Raw genomic sequence first — 23,893 nt, forward strand, 5'->3', positions numbered from 1 at the left:
TCTGCCTAAATGAGTTAACATCGATGGATTCAATGTCCATAATAAATGATGGAAGTAATTTTGTAACTAGTAGTACAACTTTGGTGGACGAGATCAGAAAAGGGAACAATCGAATGTATGTGGATACAAAAATACAAAATATCTTAGAAAAATCTGAGAAGCACAAGTAAATAGTTCATTTACAATATGTCTGTTAACTGTCTCAGACATCATTATTCTTTCGTTTCCACAACAATCATTCTCTGTTCTCGTTCTCTTATTTTCGAATTTACCCTTCCAAAGCCAGGCGTTTCACTTTCGATTGATGTTACATAACACTTACATCTGTCGACAGCATCAGCACACACCATACAACCAAAAGTCAACTCGATGTGTCAGTAATTTAGGATGCGATACTTTTTCAGCAAATGATGTTTTTACGAAATGAGTAGTGGTTAAATGAGTCATGTACTAGTGATAAAAATACCATTGACAGTTATTATGCAAACATTTATGAATAAGCCTGAGAACACTAATGAAGGCATTGTTGAATGTGCTGTTCACACTGACCTGTGCATGCAGTTTCTAACAGTTATTAAGAAATGAGAAAGAACGTCTCAAAACTATTAGGATATCAACAGAAATTAAGAACAAAAATTATCTTTCAATGTACCTATCGGTAGATAACCTGACGTAATTAAACTGGAATCAGATGTAAACCTGTGTTATGATAGGTAATATTCAGGCAACTTGTACAAAACGCACGTGTTAAAAACGTGATTGATGAATATCAGCATTCAAATACTTAAATCCGCTAACTGGCAAATCCATTGTTTATCCTCTCAATTCCCAGCCTGATGTGTGTGAAAAACGTGTTTAGAAATTGATCAGTTTTACGAATAAGCCGTTCAATAAGATTTCATCGCAGAATTATTATGAAGAAGCGTTTGTTATGATTGGTTAGCTTTGATAACATGAGCCTATAGACAATAGACATGTACATAGTAACAATTGTTTACCGCCAACGTGATATTCTGGGTGGAGTTTATAACATGATACATCACGTATTTCTTGTGATCGGCTAACAATTCGGTGAATTATGGGCAATTTTCCGTGTTCTCAATGATTAGATTTCTTCTACGTATATGTAATTGTGTTATATTCATCTGTACAATATTGAAGAATGAGACTTTTAGCTTATAAGGATGGCTATTATTGACAAACTCATTTTCTTTAAAGTGAGTTTAAAATCTTATTTTACCTTTCATTATAAAACCATATATGTCAGTTTAACCATAGTTCAATCTAAAGGAAACAAAGGACAACCACTAGTTCAACCAATCTACAGAATTAATCAACTTATAATCAGAAGGGGTTTTGTGAAGATGGTAGTAATTTTAAATGGTTGAATCCATGAGTCAATCAAAGCTAGACCACCATGGAAGACCGAGAAGCATTAGCATACACCGTACAACCAAAAGTCAAATTGATGTGTCAGTAATTTAGAATGTGATGATTTTTCCACAAATGATAATAATAATAATATATTCTGAAAATAATAATTGCAGAATTCACACCAGTTTACAGGCATGATCAATTTGATATAAATAGCAACAATTGGTGTAGAGAACAAACATGACATATAATATTGTTTTAAGTTTGCTAATTCAGTAATCGTTAAGTAGTTTATTTCTGACATGTGTCACGGAAATCCAATTCATCAGCAGGGTGTTTTAATTTTTTCTTAAGTGAATAGCCGTATGATTTAAGAACGTTGTTCTTGAAGGGTATTTTCAGTGCCAGAATGAGTTATTGATAATTATCTACAACTAGAGAAAGAAAAATTAAAGCAGAGAGCACTGAACAACAAAACAATGACGTATCACCGAAACATAGCCTTCCACACTTAGCTGTATAAAGCTCTAGTTGCCATTTCGAGCACCAGTGTCCTACCCTGTTAAGCTCCGTGTTGATGCAAATTGGAATAATGCTCAGCTCACGTGAAGAAAATGAATACACTACTGCAATATCATTTGCATACAAAAGAGACATAATCACACAAAAACATTCGCAAATATCATTGATAAAAACTGAAAACAGCAAAGCGCCTAAGACACCACTCTGTATTACGTCACTTCTAACGGGAATGGCATTCGACAATGAAGAGTTGATTTTAACTATTTGATGTCGATTGCTGAGGACGGAATCACACCAACCAAGCAAAGGGTTTTGGACCCCAAAAGATGTGAGTTTACTTATAAGTAGTTTGTGGTTGACCACGTCGAAGGCCTTAGAAATGTCCAGGCACATCTCTAATACTAGATATCATTGGCTACGAAGAGAATAAACCAAAATAAACAAGCCAAAGTGACATGTCATACAAGATGGATTTTTAGGAAAAACTTGTTGCGTATCATTGATAACTTTTTCAGTCAATAAATAGTTGGATAGTTCGTCACTAATAATTTTTCCATAATCCTTGAGTTATATTTATCGGACGATAATTGTTCATGTCAGGAGTGGAATATCTGGACAACCACATTTGTAAAGAAATGATTAAATCTTGTCTGCTCCATGGCCTCTCGAAACTTTGAGGTTATTTAAAGACTTACTAATTTTCAAGCACGTGAAGGAGATAGATTTTATTGAGTTTCTAGACACCCATTTAACCTTTGAAACAGCGCCAATTTCAAGAATACCACTGAAAAGGTCCGCCATAGTTTTAGAGTGGTATATAAAACTGTTATTATGCAGGATGCATGATATATCAACATTTTGAGTTGATTTAGCGCGTTTATTGAAAAGGAGGGTTAGGTTTTACACTTTTGAGTTAGTGCTTAGTGCTAATAGCTCTTCAATAATGGCTTTTAACCCATGTTTCTCTTTCATTTGGTTAAAAATTATTGTTATTAGTGTAAGTGCCGTGAAGTCGTTAGATTTGAAATAACGTTTCTGTAGGCGTCTTAGTTTATTACGATATTTAGCTGGTATATAGAATTCGTGAAGTTTACTAATCTTGTACGTTTTGATTAATGCACAGGGATCTAGACAAGAGTCAACAATCAAGTAGAATATGTTGATGGCATCTGTCAAACTATTACACGAGAAGAATTCATCCCAGTCTGAGAGTTTGATCAGTGAGCGCAAGAGGTTCCAGTCTGCATGCTTATTGTCTCTATAACTGCAGGTTCTTTGAATTGGTCGGTTATAAGAGGGATAGATGGGGAGAGCACAAGCTACTTTCTTATGATCACTGCTTCCAAACTCGTCGTATACTTGTATAGATAGTTGGTTGACATCTCTATTAAATATAAGATCAAGTATATTATCGCCCTTTGTTGAGGTACGAACCCACTGTGACCAGCAGTACAGGTTATGGATTGACGAAAATTCATCATTGCTAGACTGACAGCTACCGGTACTCCAGTTAATCCCAGGATAATTGAAATTGCCAGTGATAATCCTAACATTGAAGTTTAGTGTACATGCATGTATAAATGCATTGATAATAAGATCATTCAAATTATCCGAACTATTAGAAGCTCTCTATATACATCCTAGAAGTAGATTATGATTCAGGGTGTTGTTTGATATCCAGATCGATTCCAGTAAACAATTCAAGACACTTTCTTCAACTTTGTTAGTTCCTGAGGTATCCAAAGCAAATATAAGACAACTGCCTCCTCCCTTATTTTCTCTGTCACAGCAATAGTGTCGATAGTTCTGGATATATAATTCGGAATCGGCTACAGATGGATAACACCATGTTTCAGTGATAAGTATAAAAAAAAGGTTTGGCTAGAAAATTTAAGACTCTCGTGGCTGAAATTTTGTTCAGAAGTGAACGAGCGTTAATAAGTAATGAGTTTAAAAAGGGAGTATGGAGTGTAAAAAAACCCAGAGCATCCCTATTGATGGTATGTGTTCTGGATTTGCCCGGACTATGGTTTTGACTGTGTTTGTCTGATCACATGTGCTATAGCTTGAGCGAACTGTTGTGCAAGCCGAACAAGGAATTCACAGTTGATTCCATCACACTTTGTTGTGAAATTTCATAGGTATTAAAACAGACTACTGGCATATATTTTGTTGAGTGATGAATTTAGATGGTCGATCCACGATGGAATGAGACTCGACCAATTCTGCAATTTCATCGATGTGTACTGTCTTGAGACGGTCATTGCTCACTTACTTGACAACGCAGTGCCGATCAACCTTGAAAGTCTTATAATGGAAGAAAAAACGTGAAAAGTTACTGTGTTAAGCTGTTCCAAATGTTGACGTACCGAATCTACTCGTACAATAGCATGTGAACAGGTAGATAACTGTCGAGGGAAAGCGATCTGTGGCTAGTATTTAATCAACAGCACGAATAACCTTCAATCATTTTTCCACTCCACCTCAGAAGAAGCCCTCACCTAACAGCATTCGTATCTACTCATTTCAGATCCATCAACATGTATTTACATCTACAACGTTACTTCAAGTTTATTCAATGAGACACCTTTTCTTGATGACGATCAAAGAGTGTTAGTCACGCTGTACTACTGAACATCACGCAGTGGTTCGATTCACCCCCAGTTTTTATATTGGTGTGTATTTCAAAGAGGTTGAAAAGGCGTAGGTAAGTTATTAGAAAAGAGTTGCATCGTCAACACAAAGCACTAATCACATCTACCTGTAGACTAATTTAAACCCATTTTTATGTTTCTCACTGCATCACTCTTCATCCAGTCGTTCACGATTTCTTTTGCTGTAAATTATGATCATTTTGAGAGTAAAATGATTTCTTGGAATGATTGGTGTACCATCAGAAAAAAGTTATCAAACACCGGTGAATATCTCAGTTCACCAATTCAGATTATAAGTTGAAGTTGTAAATGTTTCGTGACTTATTGGAAAGTCATTCTTCATAGAACCATTATGCATTATGAAGAATAATTGTGTTTCCAGTTTCACTGAAAACGATGTCCGAAAATGTCTCCAGTCACTCAATTCATCCCAATGTTTAGGACCTGATGGTATCCCAAACCTCATTTTTTAAAAATGTGCTGATGTTTTATGTTATCCATTAACGAATATCTTTAACAGATCCTTCTCAACTAATGTCTTACCGATAATGTAGAGAAAGATAAAGATAATCCCTATACCAAAGAAAGCTTCTGGTGATAAAAATGTGAAACTTAGACCCATTGCAATAACTTCACCCTTCCTTAAATTAATGGAAAAATTACTGATACGACCACTTCAACCTGCAATAAAAGAGCACTGTGATCCATATCAGTTTGCTTACAAATGCAAAAGAAACACATTAGATTCCGTTGTTGTTCTGCATCACAATATAGTGTTCGGGTTGGAAAAGGGTAAGAAGTATGTTAGATGCGCCTTCCTAGACTTTACTTCTGCTTTTGATTCTATTCCAAGACACCTCTTACTTAACAAGCTGATCAGCGTCGACATTGACAGCTGGATAACCAATTGGCTATGTTCCTACCTTCCCTTCTGGAAGAGAACAGTACACTGTATTCGAAAGAAAATGTTCAACATCTCTATTGTCTAATAAAGATGTGCCTCAAGGAGCTGTTCTTTCACCTCTACTCTTCTCGTTTTTTATGCATGTTCTGCCATCTTACACAGAAAACACTTTTGTAAAATATACGGACGACCTCACTGTATGTATGCCGATTTCTACCTTCTTACATCCCATAGAAATGAATGAGTTTGTATCTCGTATTGAAAGGTGGTCTGTTGGTAATGGTCTCTTACTGAATCCATCTAAATGTCAAGCTGTTAATTTTAGCTTGAGACATGGACAGAACCTACACTCTATTTTGGGATCCCATAATGCTTGTGCCATTGGAGACTCCTTATTAAGCACAGTGTCAAAGGTCAAATATCTTGGTGTCATTTTTCCTCTGATCTTTCTTGGTCTTCTCATGTTTTACTCTTATCGAAAAAAGTTCACCGTTTGACATACTACATAAAGAGGCTGCATGCTTTTGGGATTACTCGCCATTTACTCTTACAATTTGTAAATTCCTGCATATTACCTATTATTCTATATTGCTCTACATCATTCTTTCCGGGGCTTTTGAGAAAAGACTTTGCTGTTTTGCGTAGAGTGCTGAAGGCGGTTTGCAAGATATGTGGTGAATCTTTTGAAGTCATTATTAATATGCTTGTGGATAGACATCTTAAGTCTTGCAAACTCTTGGCAGGTGTTATCTTATCAGATACTAACCATCCGCTTCATTCATATCTTTCTCCTTGTATATCTTCTGGTAGAACGATGTTTTCAGTAGACAAGACTGCATCACGCAAGCAAGTCTATAAAAGTTCTGTAATACCTTACTTAGCAAATTTACTTTGTGACGAACAGGCTGTTAGAGTTGACCTAGTAAATAACCTGTCTTCTTAAGCATGTTTCAAATTTGATAATTTGTATAAACTCATTTTTACTTAAGCCTTTTTCATTACTTTTCTGTTTTGTTTTTTTTGTTTTTTTTTGAGTTTTTTTGGTAAAAACTTGTTGAAATAACTCGTGCTGAGAATTCTATATTGTACCAGATTATAATATTGAATAAAGCCATTAATAATAATAATCAAAGATGAACTGACACAAGTCCAAATTATTCAAAGTACTTAGCACACAATCTCTCGTAACTGACTAAATGTGACACGAAATACATCACTGATCATACTTAATCTGATTAGTTGAATGAACGATGTCATTATACTATAATTTAATCAAAGTGAATAATGAAAATGACATGTTCATTACGTTTAGTCTATGTATGGATTATCTCGTTTTATCGTATATTTTTGAGTGTTAGTTTCCTCATGACAATCAATATGTACTTGTAGATAGATGAAATCAGAAGTAGTGTTTGATAATATCGAGTGAACAGTAGATAGAATATACGAACACAAGTTGTCGTTTGGAACAGGTATTTTATTGAAATAAGGTATTTCGGACTATGGAAACAGAATTTAAATTTATTGTCGCATCAACAACCTAAATTTCATAGGTTTCAAGGATCATTTGGTAAACTGATAGTAGCTTAATCATTGGAACAGTTAAAGTTTCAAGTGTTACATAAGGTTGAAAATAAACCAATGATGAATCCTGACTCAATTTAGTCAATCCACCATCCTGCTCGAAAGGACGATCTTGGCGGCTTATTATGATGAGGAAGATTTGCAGCTCAGGTGGATGATTTTGATGAAGTTTTGTTCTCTGAGCTCTGTTTAAAACACTGAGACCTCTTCTGGTTTTTGAGATGACAGCATTCATTATCGTACAAACCGCCTGAGTGCTCAACAATTTTACATACTCCATAAAGAGTTCCTGATAAACAATATTCCTTTTTATATTGTGAACGTAAGCTAACTACGCTAAATTGACAGCAGACATCATGTCACTTGGCGGACTTTGTGATCACGAATTAGATGAAGAGATTTGCCTTATGTATATTTTCTTGACAACTGCAGATCAGATGAATTCTTCAAATGATTTTCTTGGAGTTATTTTGTTGGGACATGCAAAGTCAATAAGGGAAATTTATTTCGTATTGGATTGGATTGAAGTTAGTTTGAAAATCTGTTTGTATTGCTTTTATGTGTCGCGAAACAATTACTTTGCTGTCGAACATCTTGTGTTTCTTCCGGTTCTCAACTAACGATGGCGATGGTACACCAAATATACATCTTGATGTGCATGATGTCCACGAATAACGCGTGTATCCGAATAACTGGATAAATAGGTACATTACCATACAATACGAAACTGAAGAGCGAGGGAATACCAGTAAATACACACCAATAACTATCAATTCAACTATTTCATCACACATGGAAGTTGTAATATACTGTTTATTAGGTTGTTTGCCAACTCGAAACCTTACTTTCGAATCACAAAATGGTTTTTTATAAGTTAGTCGCAAATAATCGTCTTGTATATACACGTCATTTGGCTAGGTATCCCACGGTATATCATTTCATGAACTATATAGAATCAAGGGGCATTTACTCTACTGGCCTAAGTCATTCTAGAATTATCATTATCATGAACAAAGTGGAATTAATTCAAATACATCAGCACCAAAAACAGTAACTGGTGGGATTGTTCATTTCAGTGTGCTACTGTATATTTTATTTGCAATAATATTATTGTACTGGTGAACTGATGTCATTACATTCGTCCACAGTAACTATGGAAAACATTATCGCAAATTCTCTTAATAAAGTTTACATGCACTGTATTTGGATAGATAAGTTTTCATTAGATGACCGTTTCATCTGTACGAAATCATTTACCTATACCTTATGTTTGATAAACCTTAAAAAAGCGTTTATGGAATAAGTGGGTGATAATCACATTTTTATTGTCATTGAATTGATGATAGCTTCACCAAGTGAGCTTTTCCACGGAAATAAGGAACTGAAACAAAATAATTTAAATCAAATTGTGTGTGACCGTGAAATAGGCCTTCACTCGCTCACTTAATGGTTTCGAATTTCATTAAGAAAGGCTTTGATATGAGCCCCTTACAGCGCCGCAGATGGGACAGAGGAATCCATGAACAGGCTGTGATGAGTCGTATGCATGATATAAAAGAAACAGTGCCTCGTATAGACAACACACTCGCCAGCTTCACCTGGTGACTGTGCAAGATTGCAAATATTCCACAGACTGTTGTCTTAGTCACGATCGTCATTGTCGTTCTCTCGTTCAGTGAACTCCCCTGAGTTATTAGAACTAATTTTATTATCACCATTACTTTACGTCTCATCCAAATGTACGTTATCATGATAGTCGGTAACTGCTGTCTGTTGGATCGACGGTATGTAACATCGGTTGAAGTGGAGGCTTTGATCTGAAACTCGATACCTGCAGATAAGGTCAACGGCGTTGGAGACATGCTACCGTAAATCACCTAGTACAAACTATTTGTACACCATAACACATTGCTCTTCGGACCTACGCCTTACTAAGCCATACATCGATGTTTTGACGTTTGCCTGTCCTACTTCGACAGGGAATTAATTGTCAATCGTAATGCTGGTAATAAAGCTGTTCAAATGTAGCCATCGGTCACCAATTAAATGTGTGTTTTCGTCAGCATTAGTGTGTATACAGTAGGATATAATGTGACGACATGGTATTCCGTTTTAAACGCAAAAACCATACGATGGGGTTACAGAGTACTGTGTGATCGCATGTAGCGTCAACGACCTCAATCACAAGAGTACGCAAGTGCCGTTTCATGCAGCTGGCGTGAGTCTTTTCGGAAGACGACGTATTTGTGGCTCTCAACCAATAACCGTTTTGCTGAAGATTTCTAGGCCCTCGCATCTATCCAATATTCATTGCGAAGCAGAACACTGAATATAGATCTAAACACCGGTGTTTCTCTGCTCAGCTTATGCAACTTTAGAACTCGAAGTGCCATCAACGAATAATCTCCGTGTGATTCTTTAATGAATAACAGATAACTGTGTATTCCATAAAAGACTGTAATGCATATTATTTTTCATCTCTCTACAACTAGACTGAACAGAAGACGAAGAGGAAGTGTACACCATGATACTTTTTTTTTCGAACCTACTCATTACTTAGCCGTACAACCATGTATTGATGCTGTCCTGTCCTACTTCGATAGGGTAGTAATTGACAATAACGTTAAGAAAATGTGCTGTGTCGACAAGTACTGACATTTTCTACCAATTCTAAGAAATGAGTAACCAATTATAACGAATTTCAAACTAGCCCTTCAATTAGATCAAATGGAATGAAAACTATTAGAAAATGCTATGAAAAAGATTTCCGAAAGTGTCGGAAAAAAGTTATTACAGAAATTACATAAATGACCGTCAGTTTAAAGATATTTCTATAATTTCAACCGGAAATGGAGGGTAAGAGGTGACAATGATAATTAAGTAAATAATATGAAAACACTTTTAGACCTCATAACTTTGAATAATTAGTTAATATTAACAGGGTAGATTTAAGATGAGAATAATCTACTTTTGGATACACAAAGAGGGTTTGAATTTTCTTATGCCTTCGGCTTCAAAATACCCTGGTAAATATACATTTTACACTTTTATAAAACATCAAGATAGCTGAGTTAAGATTAATTTTATGGTCTGTTTCATTTATACGTTTGATAATAGAGGATGATGGACGGTTTTCCCCTACTCTTATCGTAACATTTGATTCTGATTGTTTCTGCAATAATTTTGGTTCATGTTCATACATCCCAATTATGGGATCCCCCCTACGTGGGTATGACCACACATAATAAAGTTTGTACAAACAGTGAGATGTGACGCAATCGTTTTCATGTCTTTATGTTCTGGATCAAGCACGAACATTTTGCTTTTAGTGGTAATGAATGTTGCTGCGGATTACGTTTTGTCTATGAACGATTAAGGCCGTTGCTTTAAAAAAAGGCTATTTGAATCATCTCTGAATAGTAAGGTAATGTTGACAGGCTTTTTGTCCACTAACGCCATAGTGGGTCTCCCAGTACCATGAATTTTCCATCTACTTATAAATTTAGGTGAATAGCCATCCCTCATAAATGACATGTTTAACAACCTAACATCATCATCAATAGCGTCATTTGTGCAAATAGGATCAAGTCTTTTGAATAGATATCTTATCCAGTTCCACTTTCATTGCACGGGGAAATAACTATGATAACCAAAGTATTGGCGAGTCCACTTTGATTTCGTAAAAATGGATCATTTGATTGAGCTATCTACACGCCTACTTGGAAGTATATCCAAAAAGAGAGGATGGTCATTCTTCTCCTTTTCTTATTTGAGACTGGTGTGGTATTGAATACTGTTAAGTTTATTCAATACACAGTTCATATCCTCTTTTCTTTCACAGACAACCAAGATTTCGTCCATACATCTCTTATAGAGCGACGTGTTATTGATTAGGTTAAACTATTGTAAAAATTTCTTTTTGTAAGTTTAACTGCCAGAAATCTCTTTGAAACAGGACAATTATTAAGGTAGGCTTAGGTTTTCTGTAAAATCACTAACTTAACACTAAGATTAGACTGTCGATCCTGATTATCTTGTAAACAACAAAAACCACTGAATATTTCACATTTCATTTCAACTTACAGAACCTAATGTTTATAAACGTATTTTGTTAACATTATACTATCGACATCAAAGTCTTCTATTCATTTGTCTCAATACTATTAATCTGTGAAGAATAAACAACAGTTCTCTGAACAATCATAGTAGAAATGGATAGCGCAATCGCTTTCCTAAAAAGACTATTCCTCGGATTATTGACCATTATCGTTACTCTCTCATGAAATCACTGTTCAATGTGCAATGGATTTATTTTTAAAAGTAGTTTGTTGCTGTACACATTGAATTAATATCAAAAAAATTTGATAACGTGTGTAAATGAAAACAGTGAGTTCCATAGTTGATAGGAATGCTGTTAATCTAGTTGTGGTAAACCAGCACGAGTTTGATTATTCATTTTTCGTATGGTTGATCAAGTGCTGAGTCGATTCTAAATATATTTCAAAGAATAGTTATCTCACTTGATATTCTCATCAGGTTAAAATTGTATTGATTTGAAAATTTCAGGTGCAAACATAGGTGCATTGGCTTAATTGCCCTCTTCAATTCACTGGTATATTGTAAAATAACTCTTCTTATATTGATAGTAATGATAGTAATCATAAGGCCTGGATATGTGGAATCTGTTCTCGATGTTTATGAAGACTCTCTTAATTTCAAATATCGGATCTACATACATATTGCTGACGAACCATTTGGTTGACATGCAATTCGTATTATCGGATGAGGTTTGTGAAATAGGATTGCTTGTTCGTTGATCTCAAATTTGTTAAATGAAGGTCGTACGGAAAAAGGATATCTCAGGATATTAAAAGGAACATACAAGTGTTTCATCAAATCATAAATGTTAAATGGACAAACGAGAGTTTATTATTTGAAGAGCACACATCAAATCATTTCAACCTACGTTTTTATTACTATTCACAAAGATTTGATGAATATCTGGACTACTTCTTGAAACGGTCCTCTATTTTCGCCATATCGCAAATGTATGGAGGAAATGTGATGCGTTAATCTGTTCATGTGATGGGGAATTTATCTTGGTTGACCAAATAATGCACCAATCAATTTATGATAATTGAATTAAATAGTCTGTATGAACAAGACCATGTCTTACTAAAGTTAATCAATGTAAAGTAATACTATTTTTGTCTATGTTCTTTCCAATGTTTATTGTTGAATCAGAGCACGTACATTAACCAACACGAACCACAATAAACTACTCATGTAGGCTAATAAGATTATTCTGACAGGTAGTTCTTCATACACCTTTACACATAACTTATCATCCTAATGACATACAAAAATTAAATGAAACTAAGGTTGATATATGTAGAAGAATTGCCGTCTTCCACTTAGTCTGATCACTTTTCGATCATTAGGGTGAATATGCAACTTTGTAAAACAAAGAGAATTTATTAGAGAAGAAAATATAATGAGAATCATTCACCTGAGCTACTAACCTTCTTCATCAATTTAGTTGTAAAACAAACCTTCTGCTATTGTAATATAGCTGCGAACATTTGAATGAAGAATATGTATATCAAACTAAAGCACGTGAATAAAACGGAAAGGAATATAAATGTTTGATAAGCAAAGACGTATGATGGCTAGCAGTGGAATATACATACATTCATTCCAACTACAGAATAAGGGATCAAACATCTCCGTATTTAGTTTGTTCTCCATTCACTTCATTCGTTTTGTTCTGTGTTCATCATGAATAAAATTGCAGTCGTACATCTGTGAAAACACGTAACGTTATGTACATGAATACGTGTTTGAATATTTTGCTCCACATACTGTTTTCATACTGAATTCTACCATGAAACATTCATAATAAGTGTAGTCAATTTGGTCATCAACAATTTATTAGACTAAAGATGTCATGTTCCATTAACTCTTGAAGAATGCATTTGATTTGCGTAACGGTAGGCTTTATGATGATAATGCATATAAAGTTTCCAGAAGATCAAATGTGTGAAATCATTTTCCAGTAAGATGAATCATTGAAGAATGCTTTCCATCGTTTGCTTCTTTGTTTCTGCGTACTCAGCTTGCGCCTTAACTTTTTCTGCTCGTGTTCAACTGTTGTTCATTGCTGTCTTCTTGTTTTTCCCTTCTTGGATCTTGTCTGCGATTCCAATAGAGATGCACTCCTTATGATGATGTTTCTTGCGGCCCAGAACTTCCTGACACATTTAAGTTAGTGCTTTCTTGATGCGTTTTCATTCGATCTTCAGCGTTGTTTCTTCTTCTGTGAGTAGACCCTGTGAAGCTTGGATCCTGTTGCTGAAAGTTATCTTGAATTCATAGTTTTTCAGTATCTCGAGGGAAGGCTGTATTGAACCTTTGTATTGCTGCTTTCCCAGTTGTGCGGTATTACTTAAGCTTCAGTTTCATCTTGACCACAACGAGATGGTGATCTGAAAGCTCCTTTCCTGGTTCCCACATCTTCCATCGTCCTTGTGAATATTTATTTGATACAAATATGATCTTTCTGGTTGTTGGTAGTGTGGTTGGTGCGATGTATGTGGCTTTGTGTGTGCATTTTAGTGGAAATATTGTGCCGTCTATAACCACTTTGCACATATATTTGCAAATCAGTCACCATTTTTGCTTCTCTCCCTTAGTCTATGTCATCGAATTAAATCTTCATGCCCTGTGTTGTCCAATCCAGCTTTGACATTTATACCTCCAATCACGATGGTCAGGTCATTTCGTGAGCGCTTACTGATTTAAGCCTCGAGTAAAACTGATCTATACTGTCTACGCTGATATCCTTGGTGGGTGCATAACACTGGATAAGATTCATTGTGATCCTCTCCTTCTTTCTTATGAATGATGCTTTAATTATTCTGGATCCGTGAGATTCGCATCCTATGAGTGCATTTCGTGCTTTTTTAGGTAGCATCAGAGCAACATCCTGAGCTTGTGGAATATTTACTTTCTCGAGACCGAGTTTGACTAGTCTTCCTGATTTCTCACATTGTCCTGACGTTCTATGTACCTATATAACATGTTGCCCTGATTGTTAGAAGTGGTATCGGCTCCATGATTTCAGAGGAATGTCGAATTTTACCATGAGTGATCGTAGTTCTTCATTCAACTCCCAAAGCAGAGTTCAAGTGGTTTAATTTTTTTTAACATATTGGCATTTTTAGCAAGATTTTTCTCGACGGAACAGGGTCGCTAACCACACGAATAACTCTTCTCTTTTCCACAGTTTGAGACCTCTTTCTACTCTAGAACAGCTAAAAACGGAGTTTCCTAGAAGTCACTTTAATTTAAACGTAACCAGGATATAATGTTTTTGATAATTAGGAAGTATTCACTGTAATTTGTCAGCAAAATTATTCGCTTCAAATAAGCTTGTATATGACAGACATTAAAGATTTCTGTATTCTTGGACCACCTTAAGAATGTTAATATCATTGAGTATACTGCATGACACTAATGAACTCGCAGTGAGAAATAAATTATCCAAACATTGAAAGTCTACCAGATAATGATTTTCCACGCTCGAATTGTAAATACTATCGCTCTTTTATTTCAGATATAGTTCAGCAAATACTAAGCAATCATTGTATTTGTGAACAATCGTTTACGTAAGATATGCAGTGGGTGTTGCATGGACACTATTAGCAGCAACCTACTATGGCAGCGGACAGGTTAGCTACCAGTTGATTAGTAAAATAGAAAAGGACTCTGAAAGTCGATCGAACTTACACCGTAGAAATCATCAAAACGCATCACGAGGCGAGTGATAAATTGTAATCCTGAAAAGAAGCATCCGGAAAAGAAGATCAAGGAATATATTACATAAACTACGGGAGGCAGATATCAAAACAATTCATAATCATTGAAGATAATCGAAAGCTTTGCCAAGAACAGAGTTACATGACGCATCCTGGCGGACAGCTTTTACCCCTTGCAGGATTAGTGATAGACATGAGTGAATTAGGCAAGTCAGTAAGTGTTTATAATCAAGAAAAATTTCAGATACTTCATAACACACAGCAAGTAACCGTAATTATTCCTTTCAAACAAACATAGAAAAGAAATGTCGAGTACAATTTCTTTGCAATGGGAAAAGTGATATCAAAAACGTTTCGTCAAAACACCCTACTTTATCACGAGGTTGTTGGTAATGAAATTGATAGCATGATAAACAAATGTCACACAAGCAGCATTGTTCAAAATATCTACACAACTAATCAGCGCCAAGAAAATGAAGCGAAGAGATCAGTGAATCGTTCAATCTACTATATATAAAGTATGTATCAGAAATTACACTGAGATTACTGTAGCCACTTATACCATCCAAATCACTTTAAGCGTTATTATCCGAGGTAAAAGACAACATGACAGACGAATAAAAACAAATACCATCTACGAAATTAACTAGTCCAACTGCGAAAAACATAATATTGAACAATGTCATACTCCCTTCGTCCTAACCTCCATGAGTATCGATTAACAGCCAAGACAACGGCATACCTTTGGTGATATCGATGTATGTGGACAACCGAGGATAAACATTCGACTGAATAATGTTTTAATTTTGAATAAAGGAAATAATGAAAACACCAGAGAATTTTGAGAAGCTTGACACTCAGGCCAGTCGAGAATTCATGTAAGGCTGAAGCTGCCATATATGGGTGTTCAACATAAATCGGTTCGTTATCTCAATGAAATATGTTCAGTTCCGATCAATCAGTAGAATTTCAGTGGAAAACAGAGGCATATTCACTTCAGCGTACATTGATCACAATCAATTTTCAGCTTGATATTGCACAAATGTTATCTCCCTAACAATGGGTTATGCCGTGTGTTGGGCTGGTTTATAAATCAGGTATATTTGAAATAAACTATTCGTATAGTGGAAGCTGATATCTGAAGTTCTTCACTGAACAGGTAGGGCTTGGCGAACAAAGAACTAATACGGATGCTTGGCTGCGTAAACCTGTCGAACTACATTGGCTAGTTAAGTACAGAGATCGAAAAAGTCGTATTTCAATTGGCGAATATATCACGTGATAACCAGCCGATTTCAAAATTACAACATTTCTGATTGACTATTAGAACTGACTGAGGGATTGATCAGTGGGAAGATTGAAGTAAACAACATCAAATTAATCTAAACCACACTCCATCAAACAAGCATGTGGTGATCAGGACACTGTAGCTAAGTGGATAACGTGATGGCGTTTGAAAAGAACGCCACTGGGTTTGAGTCCTAGAGTGAAGATCCACTCTGAGATGCAAGTTCTCCCAACTGACGAGTCACAAATAACACGAAACGCCCGTCAAACTGAATTCCGCTGCTAGCCACCATCCATCTTTGCCTATAAATAGATTCAGGTTGAACTGTCGATATTTCTGAAATGTGTTTGACAAAAATTGTAGGAACGTATCTATCGTTAAGGCATTAATGGAAGTTAGACATTCAATTTCGATAGCCGATCGATATTCATTGCTCTTATGGAGTGTATTATAAATAATTATCCATCAAACAAGTTTTACGAATATTCAAGACCATTCAGCTATAATTCCTCACTCCGTGACGATTTTGTGTGTTGCCGTGTTATACTACTCATCAATAAACAATATTTCATGGCATTTATCAACTATACATGGTGAGTATGATAAAGACTAGCACATCTGTACTGTGATATGACATTAATTTCCTTTCGTATTAATGTAACGATATATAGCCTGATTTTTCAACATAACATAACATAACACCTTTTAAAAAATTATGATGAGGTCTGCAAAGAAATAACTTATTTCAACTAGGTATATTGTCGGGTATAATAATAATCCTAATAACTGTCAAGATCTCTGTTAAAGCAATCGATAAATATTCTCAACCACTCATTGAAATTAAGCCTAATTTGTATGAACTTCAATAAGAATATATGTTTCGGTGAGATTTTAATTCATGGACAACCATCGAGTAACGCTAAAGTGAACATAGGAATGTCTATCTCATTACTAAGGCTAAATGATGGTTACAAAGCAGTTTGAAGATTAAGGATTATGATTTACAATTGATGGTTAGGGTTAGGAATTAGATTATTGGTTTACATCACGAATCGACATCAGCTAAAGTACTCAGACGCTATTAAGACAATTTGGTGAAACTTTGTCATCCTAAATCTGATTGGTTCGTCCGTAAATTATGGTCCAGCTGGTTATAATATAATACTATTTGTTACTTTTACAATATCTTAATAGTAATATGATTGCATGTTCACAAATTCTTTGCCTGGTAAGTAAAGATTATCTATTGATATGAACTCACAACTTTTCTTATCATTAGACAGTATCAATTAGTTCTGAATGATAAAAAGTAATCGTCATTTACTAATGCTTGTATAAAGTTGTAATCTAAATACTATACTTCTTATACGTTGATAATAATTTGAGATTGTAGATTCTATATACTGTCACTAGCCCTTATCTTTGCAATTGCAATATCCGTTCACTGTTAAACTACATTAAATCATGTAATGTTTTTACCTGAACTCATAGAACAGCGTTTTATTACAGTGCACCCAATAGATCAATAGATCCAAAAGACCAATAGATGTTGATGAAATTGCAGGAACAATATGCGATAACGTCTAATGTTGCTTGCATTCTATTCTTCTATTCTTACTAGCACTAAAGGAAAAGGAAGGAAACAAGGCCAATGATCGTCAGTTCACGATCGTCACCATATTTCAAACACTTATTTATATAATTCAATAGCTGTAATCGTGAGGCGTTTGACGCTAGACAACCATGAAAAACATGGAAACTCCATGGAAGAAATTTACGCTTCAAATAAAATCTTGGAATAAGGGTAGTAAGAAAACGATGAAACCAAAATAATCGATGCACATGCAATCAACATATATGAATAAAGTCGTGGGAAAATAGTGTCGAAACGTTTCAATTCGTGGTTAAATCGTCTGTTACAAAAACGTGATAACCTATCACCTAATAACCTCGTTTGCTTAGTTTCAGTTCGAGTGTAAATACTTCCCTGTACTTATATTGTGTTGTGTGTTCGCTAGCATTTATAAACCAGTACAAAGTGATGTGTACAGCCGTTTTTAAGTTTCAAATAGAATACCGGATATGATTAAGTATTGAGTGATGTTTCAAAATAATGTAGTTACAGCACATTTGTTGAAGTTGGTTCTGACATTAATGTTTTCAGAAAAATTATTTTGTTGTGATGGTGCGTAACTACAATCACAGTTGATAATGCTCAGAAGATGATAGCTGTTTTTACTTAAACCACTACATCGAATCAATTGAATTCAAGTCGTCAGTACGAAAACATAACAAAAATTACAAAGTCAGTAGTTCACTGAACATCCTGTATAACATTCGCAAAATTGTGAGCATTTCGCGGCCAACTTTAATATGTAGGACGATTCCTTCGTTTCAACTGAGATCTGCTAGCTGAACCTACATGCACATTAGTCTTGAGTGGAAAACCGAGACCCCAACATATCACATTACACATTGAACTAAACAGAACAAAATCTTCTAGTTGATGACTATCAAATGTGTATACAAACGAAGCTTAACTAAATCAACCTCAAAGGCTTTTTCTCGAAATGAACAGTTTTATAACAAACAACTAATCGCTAAGCACAAATTAAAATTAAACATATTTGTGATTCAAAGTAAACAAACATATGATTGTCTTATTTTTCAAGTACCTATAAGTGTAGCGAATACAAATTAACCTTTGAAAATAACATTTCAGTTCCGGTACCTACCTTATTACGAATTCTATTCTGTATGAGAACTTTGATCAACATTCCTAAATGATCTGTGAATTGACAAAATCTTCATTTGTTTGTTTGTTGATTCCTAACTCCATGAAGGTCTTATGTTTATTTGTAAAAGAATAAAAGAAAGTAATAATAAATCTCATATCATCACACCATTGTAACTCAAAGTCCACCATTTCAATTCACTGTATATAAGACAATGATAATGTGATATGTGCTGTATTAAGAGGAGTACGTTCAAGAGTTATTTAGACATGCTTACGTCTGTTTTGTGCACTGTTTCACTAATAATCATTCTCGAAGCTCATACCTCAATAAATAACAAAACGTTTGAACCATTGTCCGATGATATAATCTCATATATAAGTAGACATGTAGGTATTTCTCCCTTGTAGTAATGTTAGAAATGACATAAATCGTAAAATCATATATGTTGTATCTGTGCATAACCAATGCTTTCATTATTAATTACCGACTTCATAAGAATAGATCGACTACTTTAAAAAGTAACTTGCCTGTCTACGAAACAATATTCGATAACGAAAATGTAAAATCTTTCACAGGATTCCTTCTTAAAAACTGAACCTACTTTTTGTATCTGGAATTCACTTCTAACTGTTTCGTACGCCATCAGCTTAATACTGGTTTGATCACACCATTGTAACTCAAAGTCCACTATTTCAGTTCACTGTATTTAAGACAACGATAATGTGATAGTTGCTATGTAAAGGAAAGAGTTATTTAGACATGCTTATATCTGTATTGTATATTGCTTCACTAATATCCCATCTCGAAGCTCATATTTCAATAAAGAACGAAAAGTTCGAACCATTGTCCGATGACATAATCTCGTATATCAATGAACATGTAGGTAATTTTCTCTTGCATAAGCGTTGAAAATGACATAAGTTGTTAAGTGATATATGTTGTATCTGTACATGATCAATGTTTTTATTATGAATAAGCGTGTGAATTAGAATAAAACAATAATATGCGATCATTCAGAGGATTCCTCCATTTACACTAGAACTACTTTATTCATCTCGCGTTCACCTCAAGCTGTTTCGTACGCCATCAGGGTAAACCTGATTAGATTTCATATATCTGAATTGAATAAAACAACTGACGGTTACAAGCTGAACAATTCTAAATCTTCATATTTGAATTATATTTGCAGTTCAAAATTATCAGAAATGTTTCTCAATAAATTTTCGACTTCAACTTGTTTATTCTTCAGCCGAATGCTGGATGGAGAGCTGAGAAAAGCAACCGTTTTCACTCACTGGATGACGCCCGATTTCAGTTGGGTGCAAGAAGAGAAGAACCAGATTTGAGGAGGACGAGACGTCCCACAGTTGACCACAATGATTGGAATGTGGAAATTCCATCAAGCTTCGATTCCAGGAAGAAATGGCCTCGTTGTAAAAGTATCGCAACCATTCGTGATCAATCACGATGTGGATCATGTTGTGTGAGTTACAGTGATCAAATTATTTGAAGGATGTATTCAATGCTGACATGAGTATTATTATTTCTACATATCTGTGACTGTGTAGGGGTGAGTGAGATGTTCTTCAGAAATAATTTCTTGAAATGCTGCATGGAAGCACTTTGGTCAATGTTGAGTATGACATCTGTGAACATATGTCTGGTGAGCAAACCAACTAACGGAACACAAAATGTTAGACTCCAGTGGCTTGTAAATGTTTAGCAGTCATTCCATGTAAATATGCTATGAAACCTTATACGTCTTCATATTGACATTGCTTTCTTCCAGGCTTTCGGTGCGGTCGAAGCAATGAGTGAACGAAGTTGCATACAGTCAGGTGGCAAACAAAATGTCGAACTGAGTGCTGTTGATCTTGTGAGCTCTTGTGAATATAGTAGGCATGGTTGTGAAGGTGGTTTCCTTGGTCCTGCTTGAGATTATTGGGTGAAGGAAGGTATTGTTACTGGAAGTTCGAAGGAGAATAATACAGGCTGTGAACCATATCCGTTCCCGAAATGTGAACATTTTACCAAAGGGCAATATCCTCCATGTGGTAGTAAAATCTACAAGACTCCTCGCTGTAAAACCACTTGTCAGAAAAGATATAAAACCTCATACGCTCAAGACAAGCATCGAGGTGAGTAATGTTTTAAACAATGATAATAAATAATCTTCATAATGTAACCACAGTTTTCGTACATATTTACCTATATTCTGAATAGGAAACAAATGTCGAACAGTGATACAAGAAATACAGTGAGTAATAATTATATGACATTTTTCACTTGTAACTTAGCTTGTATTCTTGTTAACATTTCATCGATTGAGGAATGTTTCTGGAACAAAAATATTTACTGGCAGCAATGAAACGTAGAGCTGACGTGAAGGTTGTACTTCTAGTCTTTCAAATGTCGTATACGTCGATCAAATACATCGAAAACAGTCACATTCTGATGATATGTTCATATATAGTCAATTATTGGTGATGTCGAGAGTTCATTTTGCATAGATTTATCACCAATCTTTCAAGTGATTACACATATTTCAATGTTGTTTGTTAAAATGTCCTACATTGATTTCCACAGAAAGTACCTCATCACATATTACCAAACAATTGCTTGGAAATAATGCTTCTACACGCGAAATATTCATCTTCGAGATTACTTCTGATAGCTCTCTATTGAATGAGTATAAATACGAAGTAATTTGACATGGATGATGTTATCTTTCTATGGAGTATACCTCATACTTAGTGTTCACCGTCATTTCATTTTTATGTTCAAATATGGGAACAACTTTAGACTAGCAATTAAAGCAAATTTCATTCATTTTTCTCTCATAACCGATAACAGTTTCACTTTCACAATCCTTTCATTCGTATCTTAGGTAAATCATCCTACAATATTGATAATGATTAAAAAGCTATTCAAAAAGAAATCATGAAATACGGACCAGTAGAAGCAAGCTTCACCGTTTATGAAGATTTTCTAAATTACAAATCTGGAATCTATAAACATATTACTGGAGAAACACTTGGTGGGCACGCTATACGTATTATCGGATGGGGTGTGGAAAACAAGACTCCTTATTGGTTGATTGCGAATTCGTGGAATGAAGATTGGGGTGAAAACGGATATTTCAGAATAGTGCGTGGTCGTGATGAGTGTTCCATTGAATCCGAGGTAACAGCCGGTCGAATTAACTAATAACACGATCTTCAAAAATCATCAAACAATGTTACTTAGAATTAATCAAGTCATTACAAATGTATACTGAATACTTTTGAGACATGTTTATATTCATATTATCTTTTTATTCCTTTTATATTATGAATAAACTGTCGCTTATTCTTACTAAACTGGTTACTGAAGTGGATGTATTGGTCAGATGAATTATCGTTACTAGAAGTTCATTCAAAGTATCAGAGTGATAAACAGCTGGATTATTATAGACGAACTCATGACCTTTATCTACAAGCTTTCATTGAACGCATTACTGTTCGTTCCAACTAAATGTTCTTTGAATTGAATTCAGTTATTCAACTTCACCATTCTATATCAAACATAGAAAACATGAGATTCAGGAAACGATTCTCTTTTCACAATGATTTTATCAGCAACCTGTGAAGTGATACGTATTTTCATTAGGTTGCAGACTTCAAAATGGAAACTAATCATTTCTATGCACGGAAATTCCCCACATATACACAGGATTGCTGATGATGAAATCTGGAATAAGTTACTTCTGCCTATTGAGTACACATCGATTGATTAAATGTCGGTGAAGAAAGGTGAGTGAAATTGTTTAAATTGAAGTACAACTGAAGTAAGCGAGAACACAATCGAACGTATGTGAATACAAAATTACAGAACATTTGAGGAAAATCTGTAAATCATACAGTAAATACTTTATTTGTAAGATGTTGACCGATTGTCTCAGACTTCATTATTCTTTCGTTTTCACACCAATTATTCTTTGTTCTCATCCTCTTTTCTTCTGAATTAACCTTCCGAGGCCAGGCATTTCATTTTCAACTGACGATGCACAATAATTATATCTTTCGACAGCAGTAGCACACACCGTACAACCAAAAGTCAACTTGACATGTGAGTAATCTCAACTGGGATCAGACGAAAATCTGTGTTATGATAGGTAATATTCAGGCAACTTGTACAAACCGCACATGTTAAATACGAGATTGATGAAACTTTAGTTGAGCAATTTTGGGTAATTTTCGGTGTTCTCAATGAAGAGATTTTTGCTTCGTATGTGTATTCTCTATGCGATGTGTTAAATTCATCTGGACAATATTCAAGAATGAAACTTTAGGCTTATAAGGATGATGAATATGGACAAACTTATTTTTATAAAGAGAATCGATTAACTTTCATTGTAAGACCATATGTGATTTTCTAAACAATGAAATATTTTGACTTCTCATCATGTCTATACAAATCAACATATCACTGAAAGTAACGTTAAATACAGATCGAAGAAGAATACTGACTACCATCAAAGTAAATATATGGATTATTTGTCAATAAGATAGATGATATCATCATAATGCTTGTCAGTTTCGGCATAGTTGGATCAAATGGAACCAAAAAACAACCCCTAATTCAACTAATCTACTAGATGGTTCAATCTATAATCTGCCGAAAAGCACAAAAATCAATTTTTGATGACGTAAATAATACTTTGAAGATGGGATGTTAGACTTATTTACATACAACTTCCTACTATCTGGTGAATAATAAGCTTATATAGAAAAACTGAATGATCCAAGATTGAAGCATCTCAATACAGAGAGATAAAACAGTTTTAAACAAATGGTATTATTGGTTTCATAATGGATATCAGTAGATATGTCACTAAAATTTTTCATTAGGAAAATCTTTTTGTGGGTTTATTAGTATTCATCAGACAGTATAATCCAGTTGATAGAACAAACACTGAAAAAAAGAGGATGATAATTAATGAATTCGAACTATTAAAGTTTCGGAATACGGTT

General features: G+C 34.8%; 2 protein-coding genes across 2 annotated transcripts; both read left to right on the forward strand.

Moving 5' to 3' along the window:
- Positions 1-1,184: 1,184 nt before the first annotated feature.
- On the forward strand, positions 1,185-18,844 carry Smp_103600 (hypothetical protein; the record flags this gene model as incomplete). The annotated part of the gene is made up of 2 exons (XM_018792926.1): positions 1,185-1,217; positions 18,701-18,844. 2 exons carry the CDS (start codon positions 1,185-1,187, stop codon positions 18,842-18,844), a joined length of 177 nt encoding a protein of 58 aa, XP_018647490.1.
- A 796-nt stretch (positions 18,845-19,640) lies between these two features.
- On the forward strand, positions 19,641-22,088 carry Smp_179950 (cathepsin B-like peptidase (C01 family); the record flags this gene model as incomplete). The annotated part of the gene is made up of 5 exons (XM_018792927.1): positions 19,641-19,760; positions 20,131-20,364; positions 20,671-20,757; positions 20,833-21,019; positions 21,805-22,088. The coding sequence occupies 5 exons, from the start codon at positions 19,641-19,643 to the stop codon at positions 22,086-22,088; spliced, it is 912 nt and encodes a 303-aa protein (XP_018647491.1).
- Positions 22,089-23,893: the final 1,805 nt, after the last annotated feature.

Source organism: Schistosoma mansoni, chromosome 1 (genome assembly GCF_000237925.1).
Source record: "Schistosoma mansoni strain Puerto Rico chromosome 1, complete genome".
In the NCBI taxonomy this organism is placed as follows: domain Eukaryota; kingdom Metazoa; phylum Platyhelminthes; class Trematoda; order Strigeidida; family Schistosomatidae; genus Schistosoma; species Schistosoma mansoni.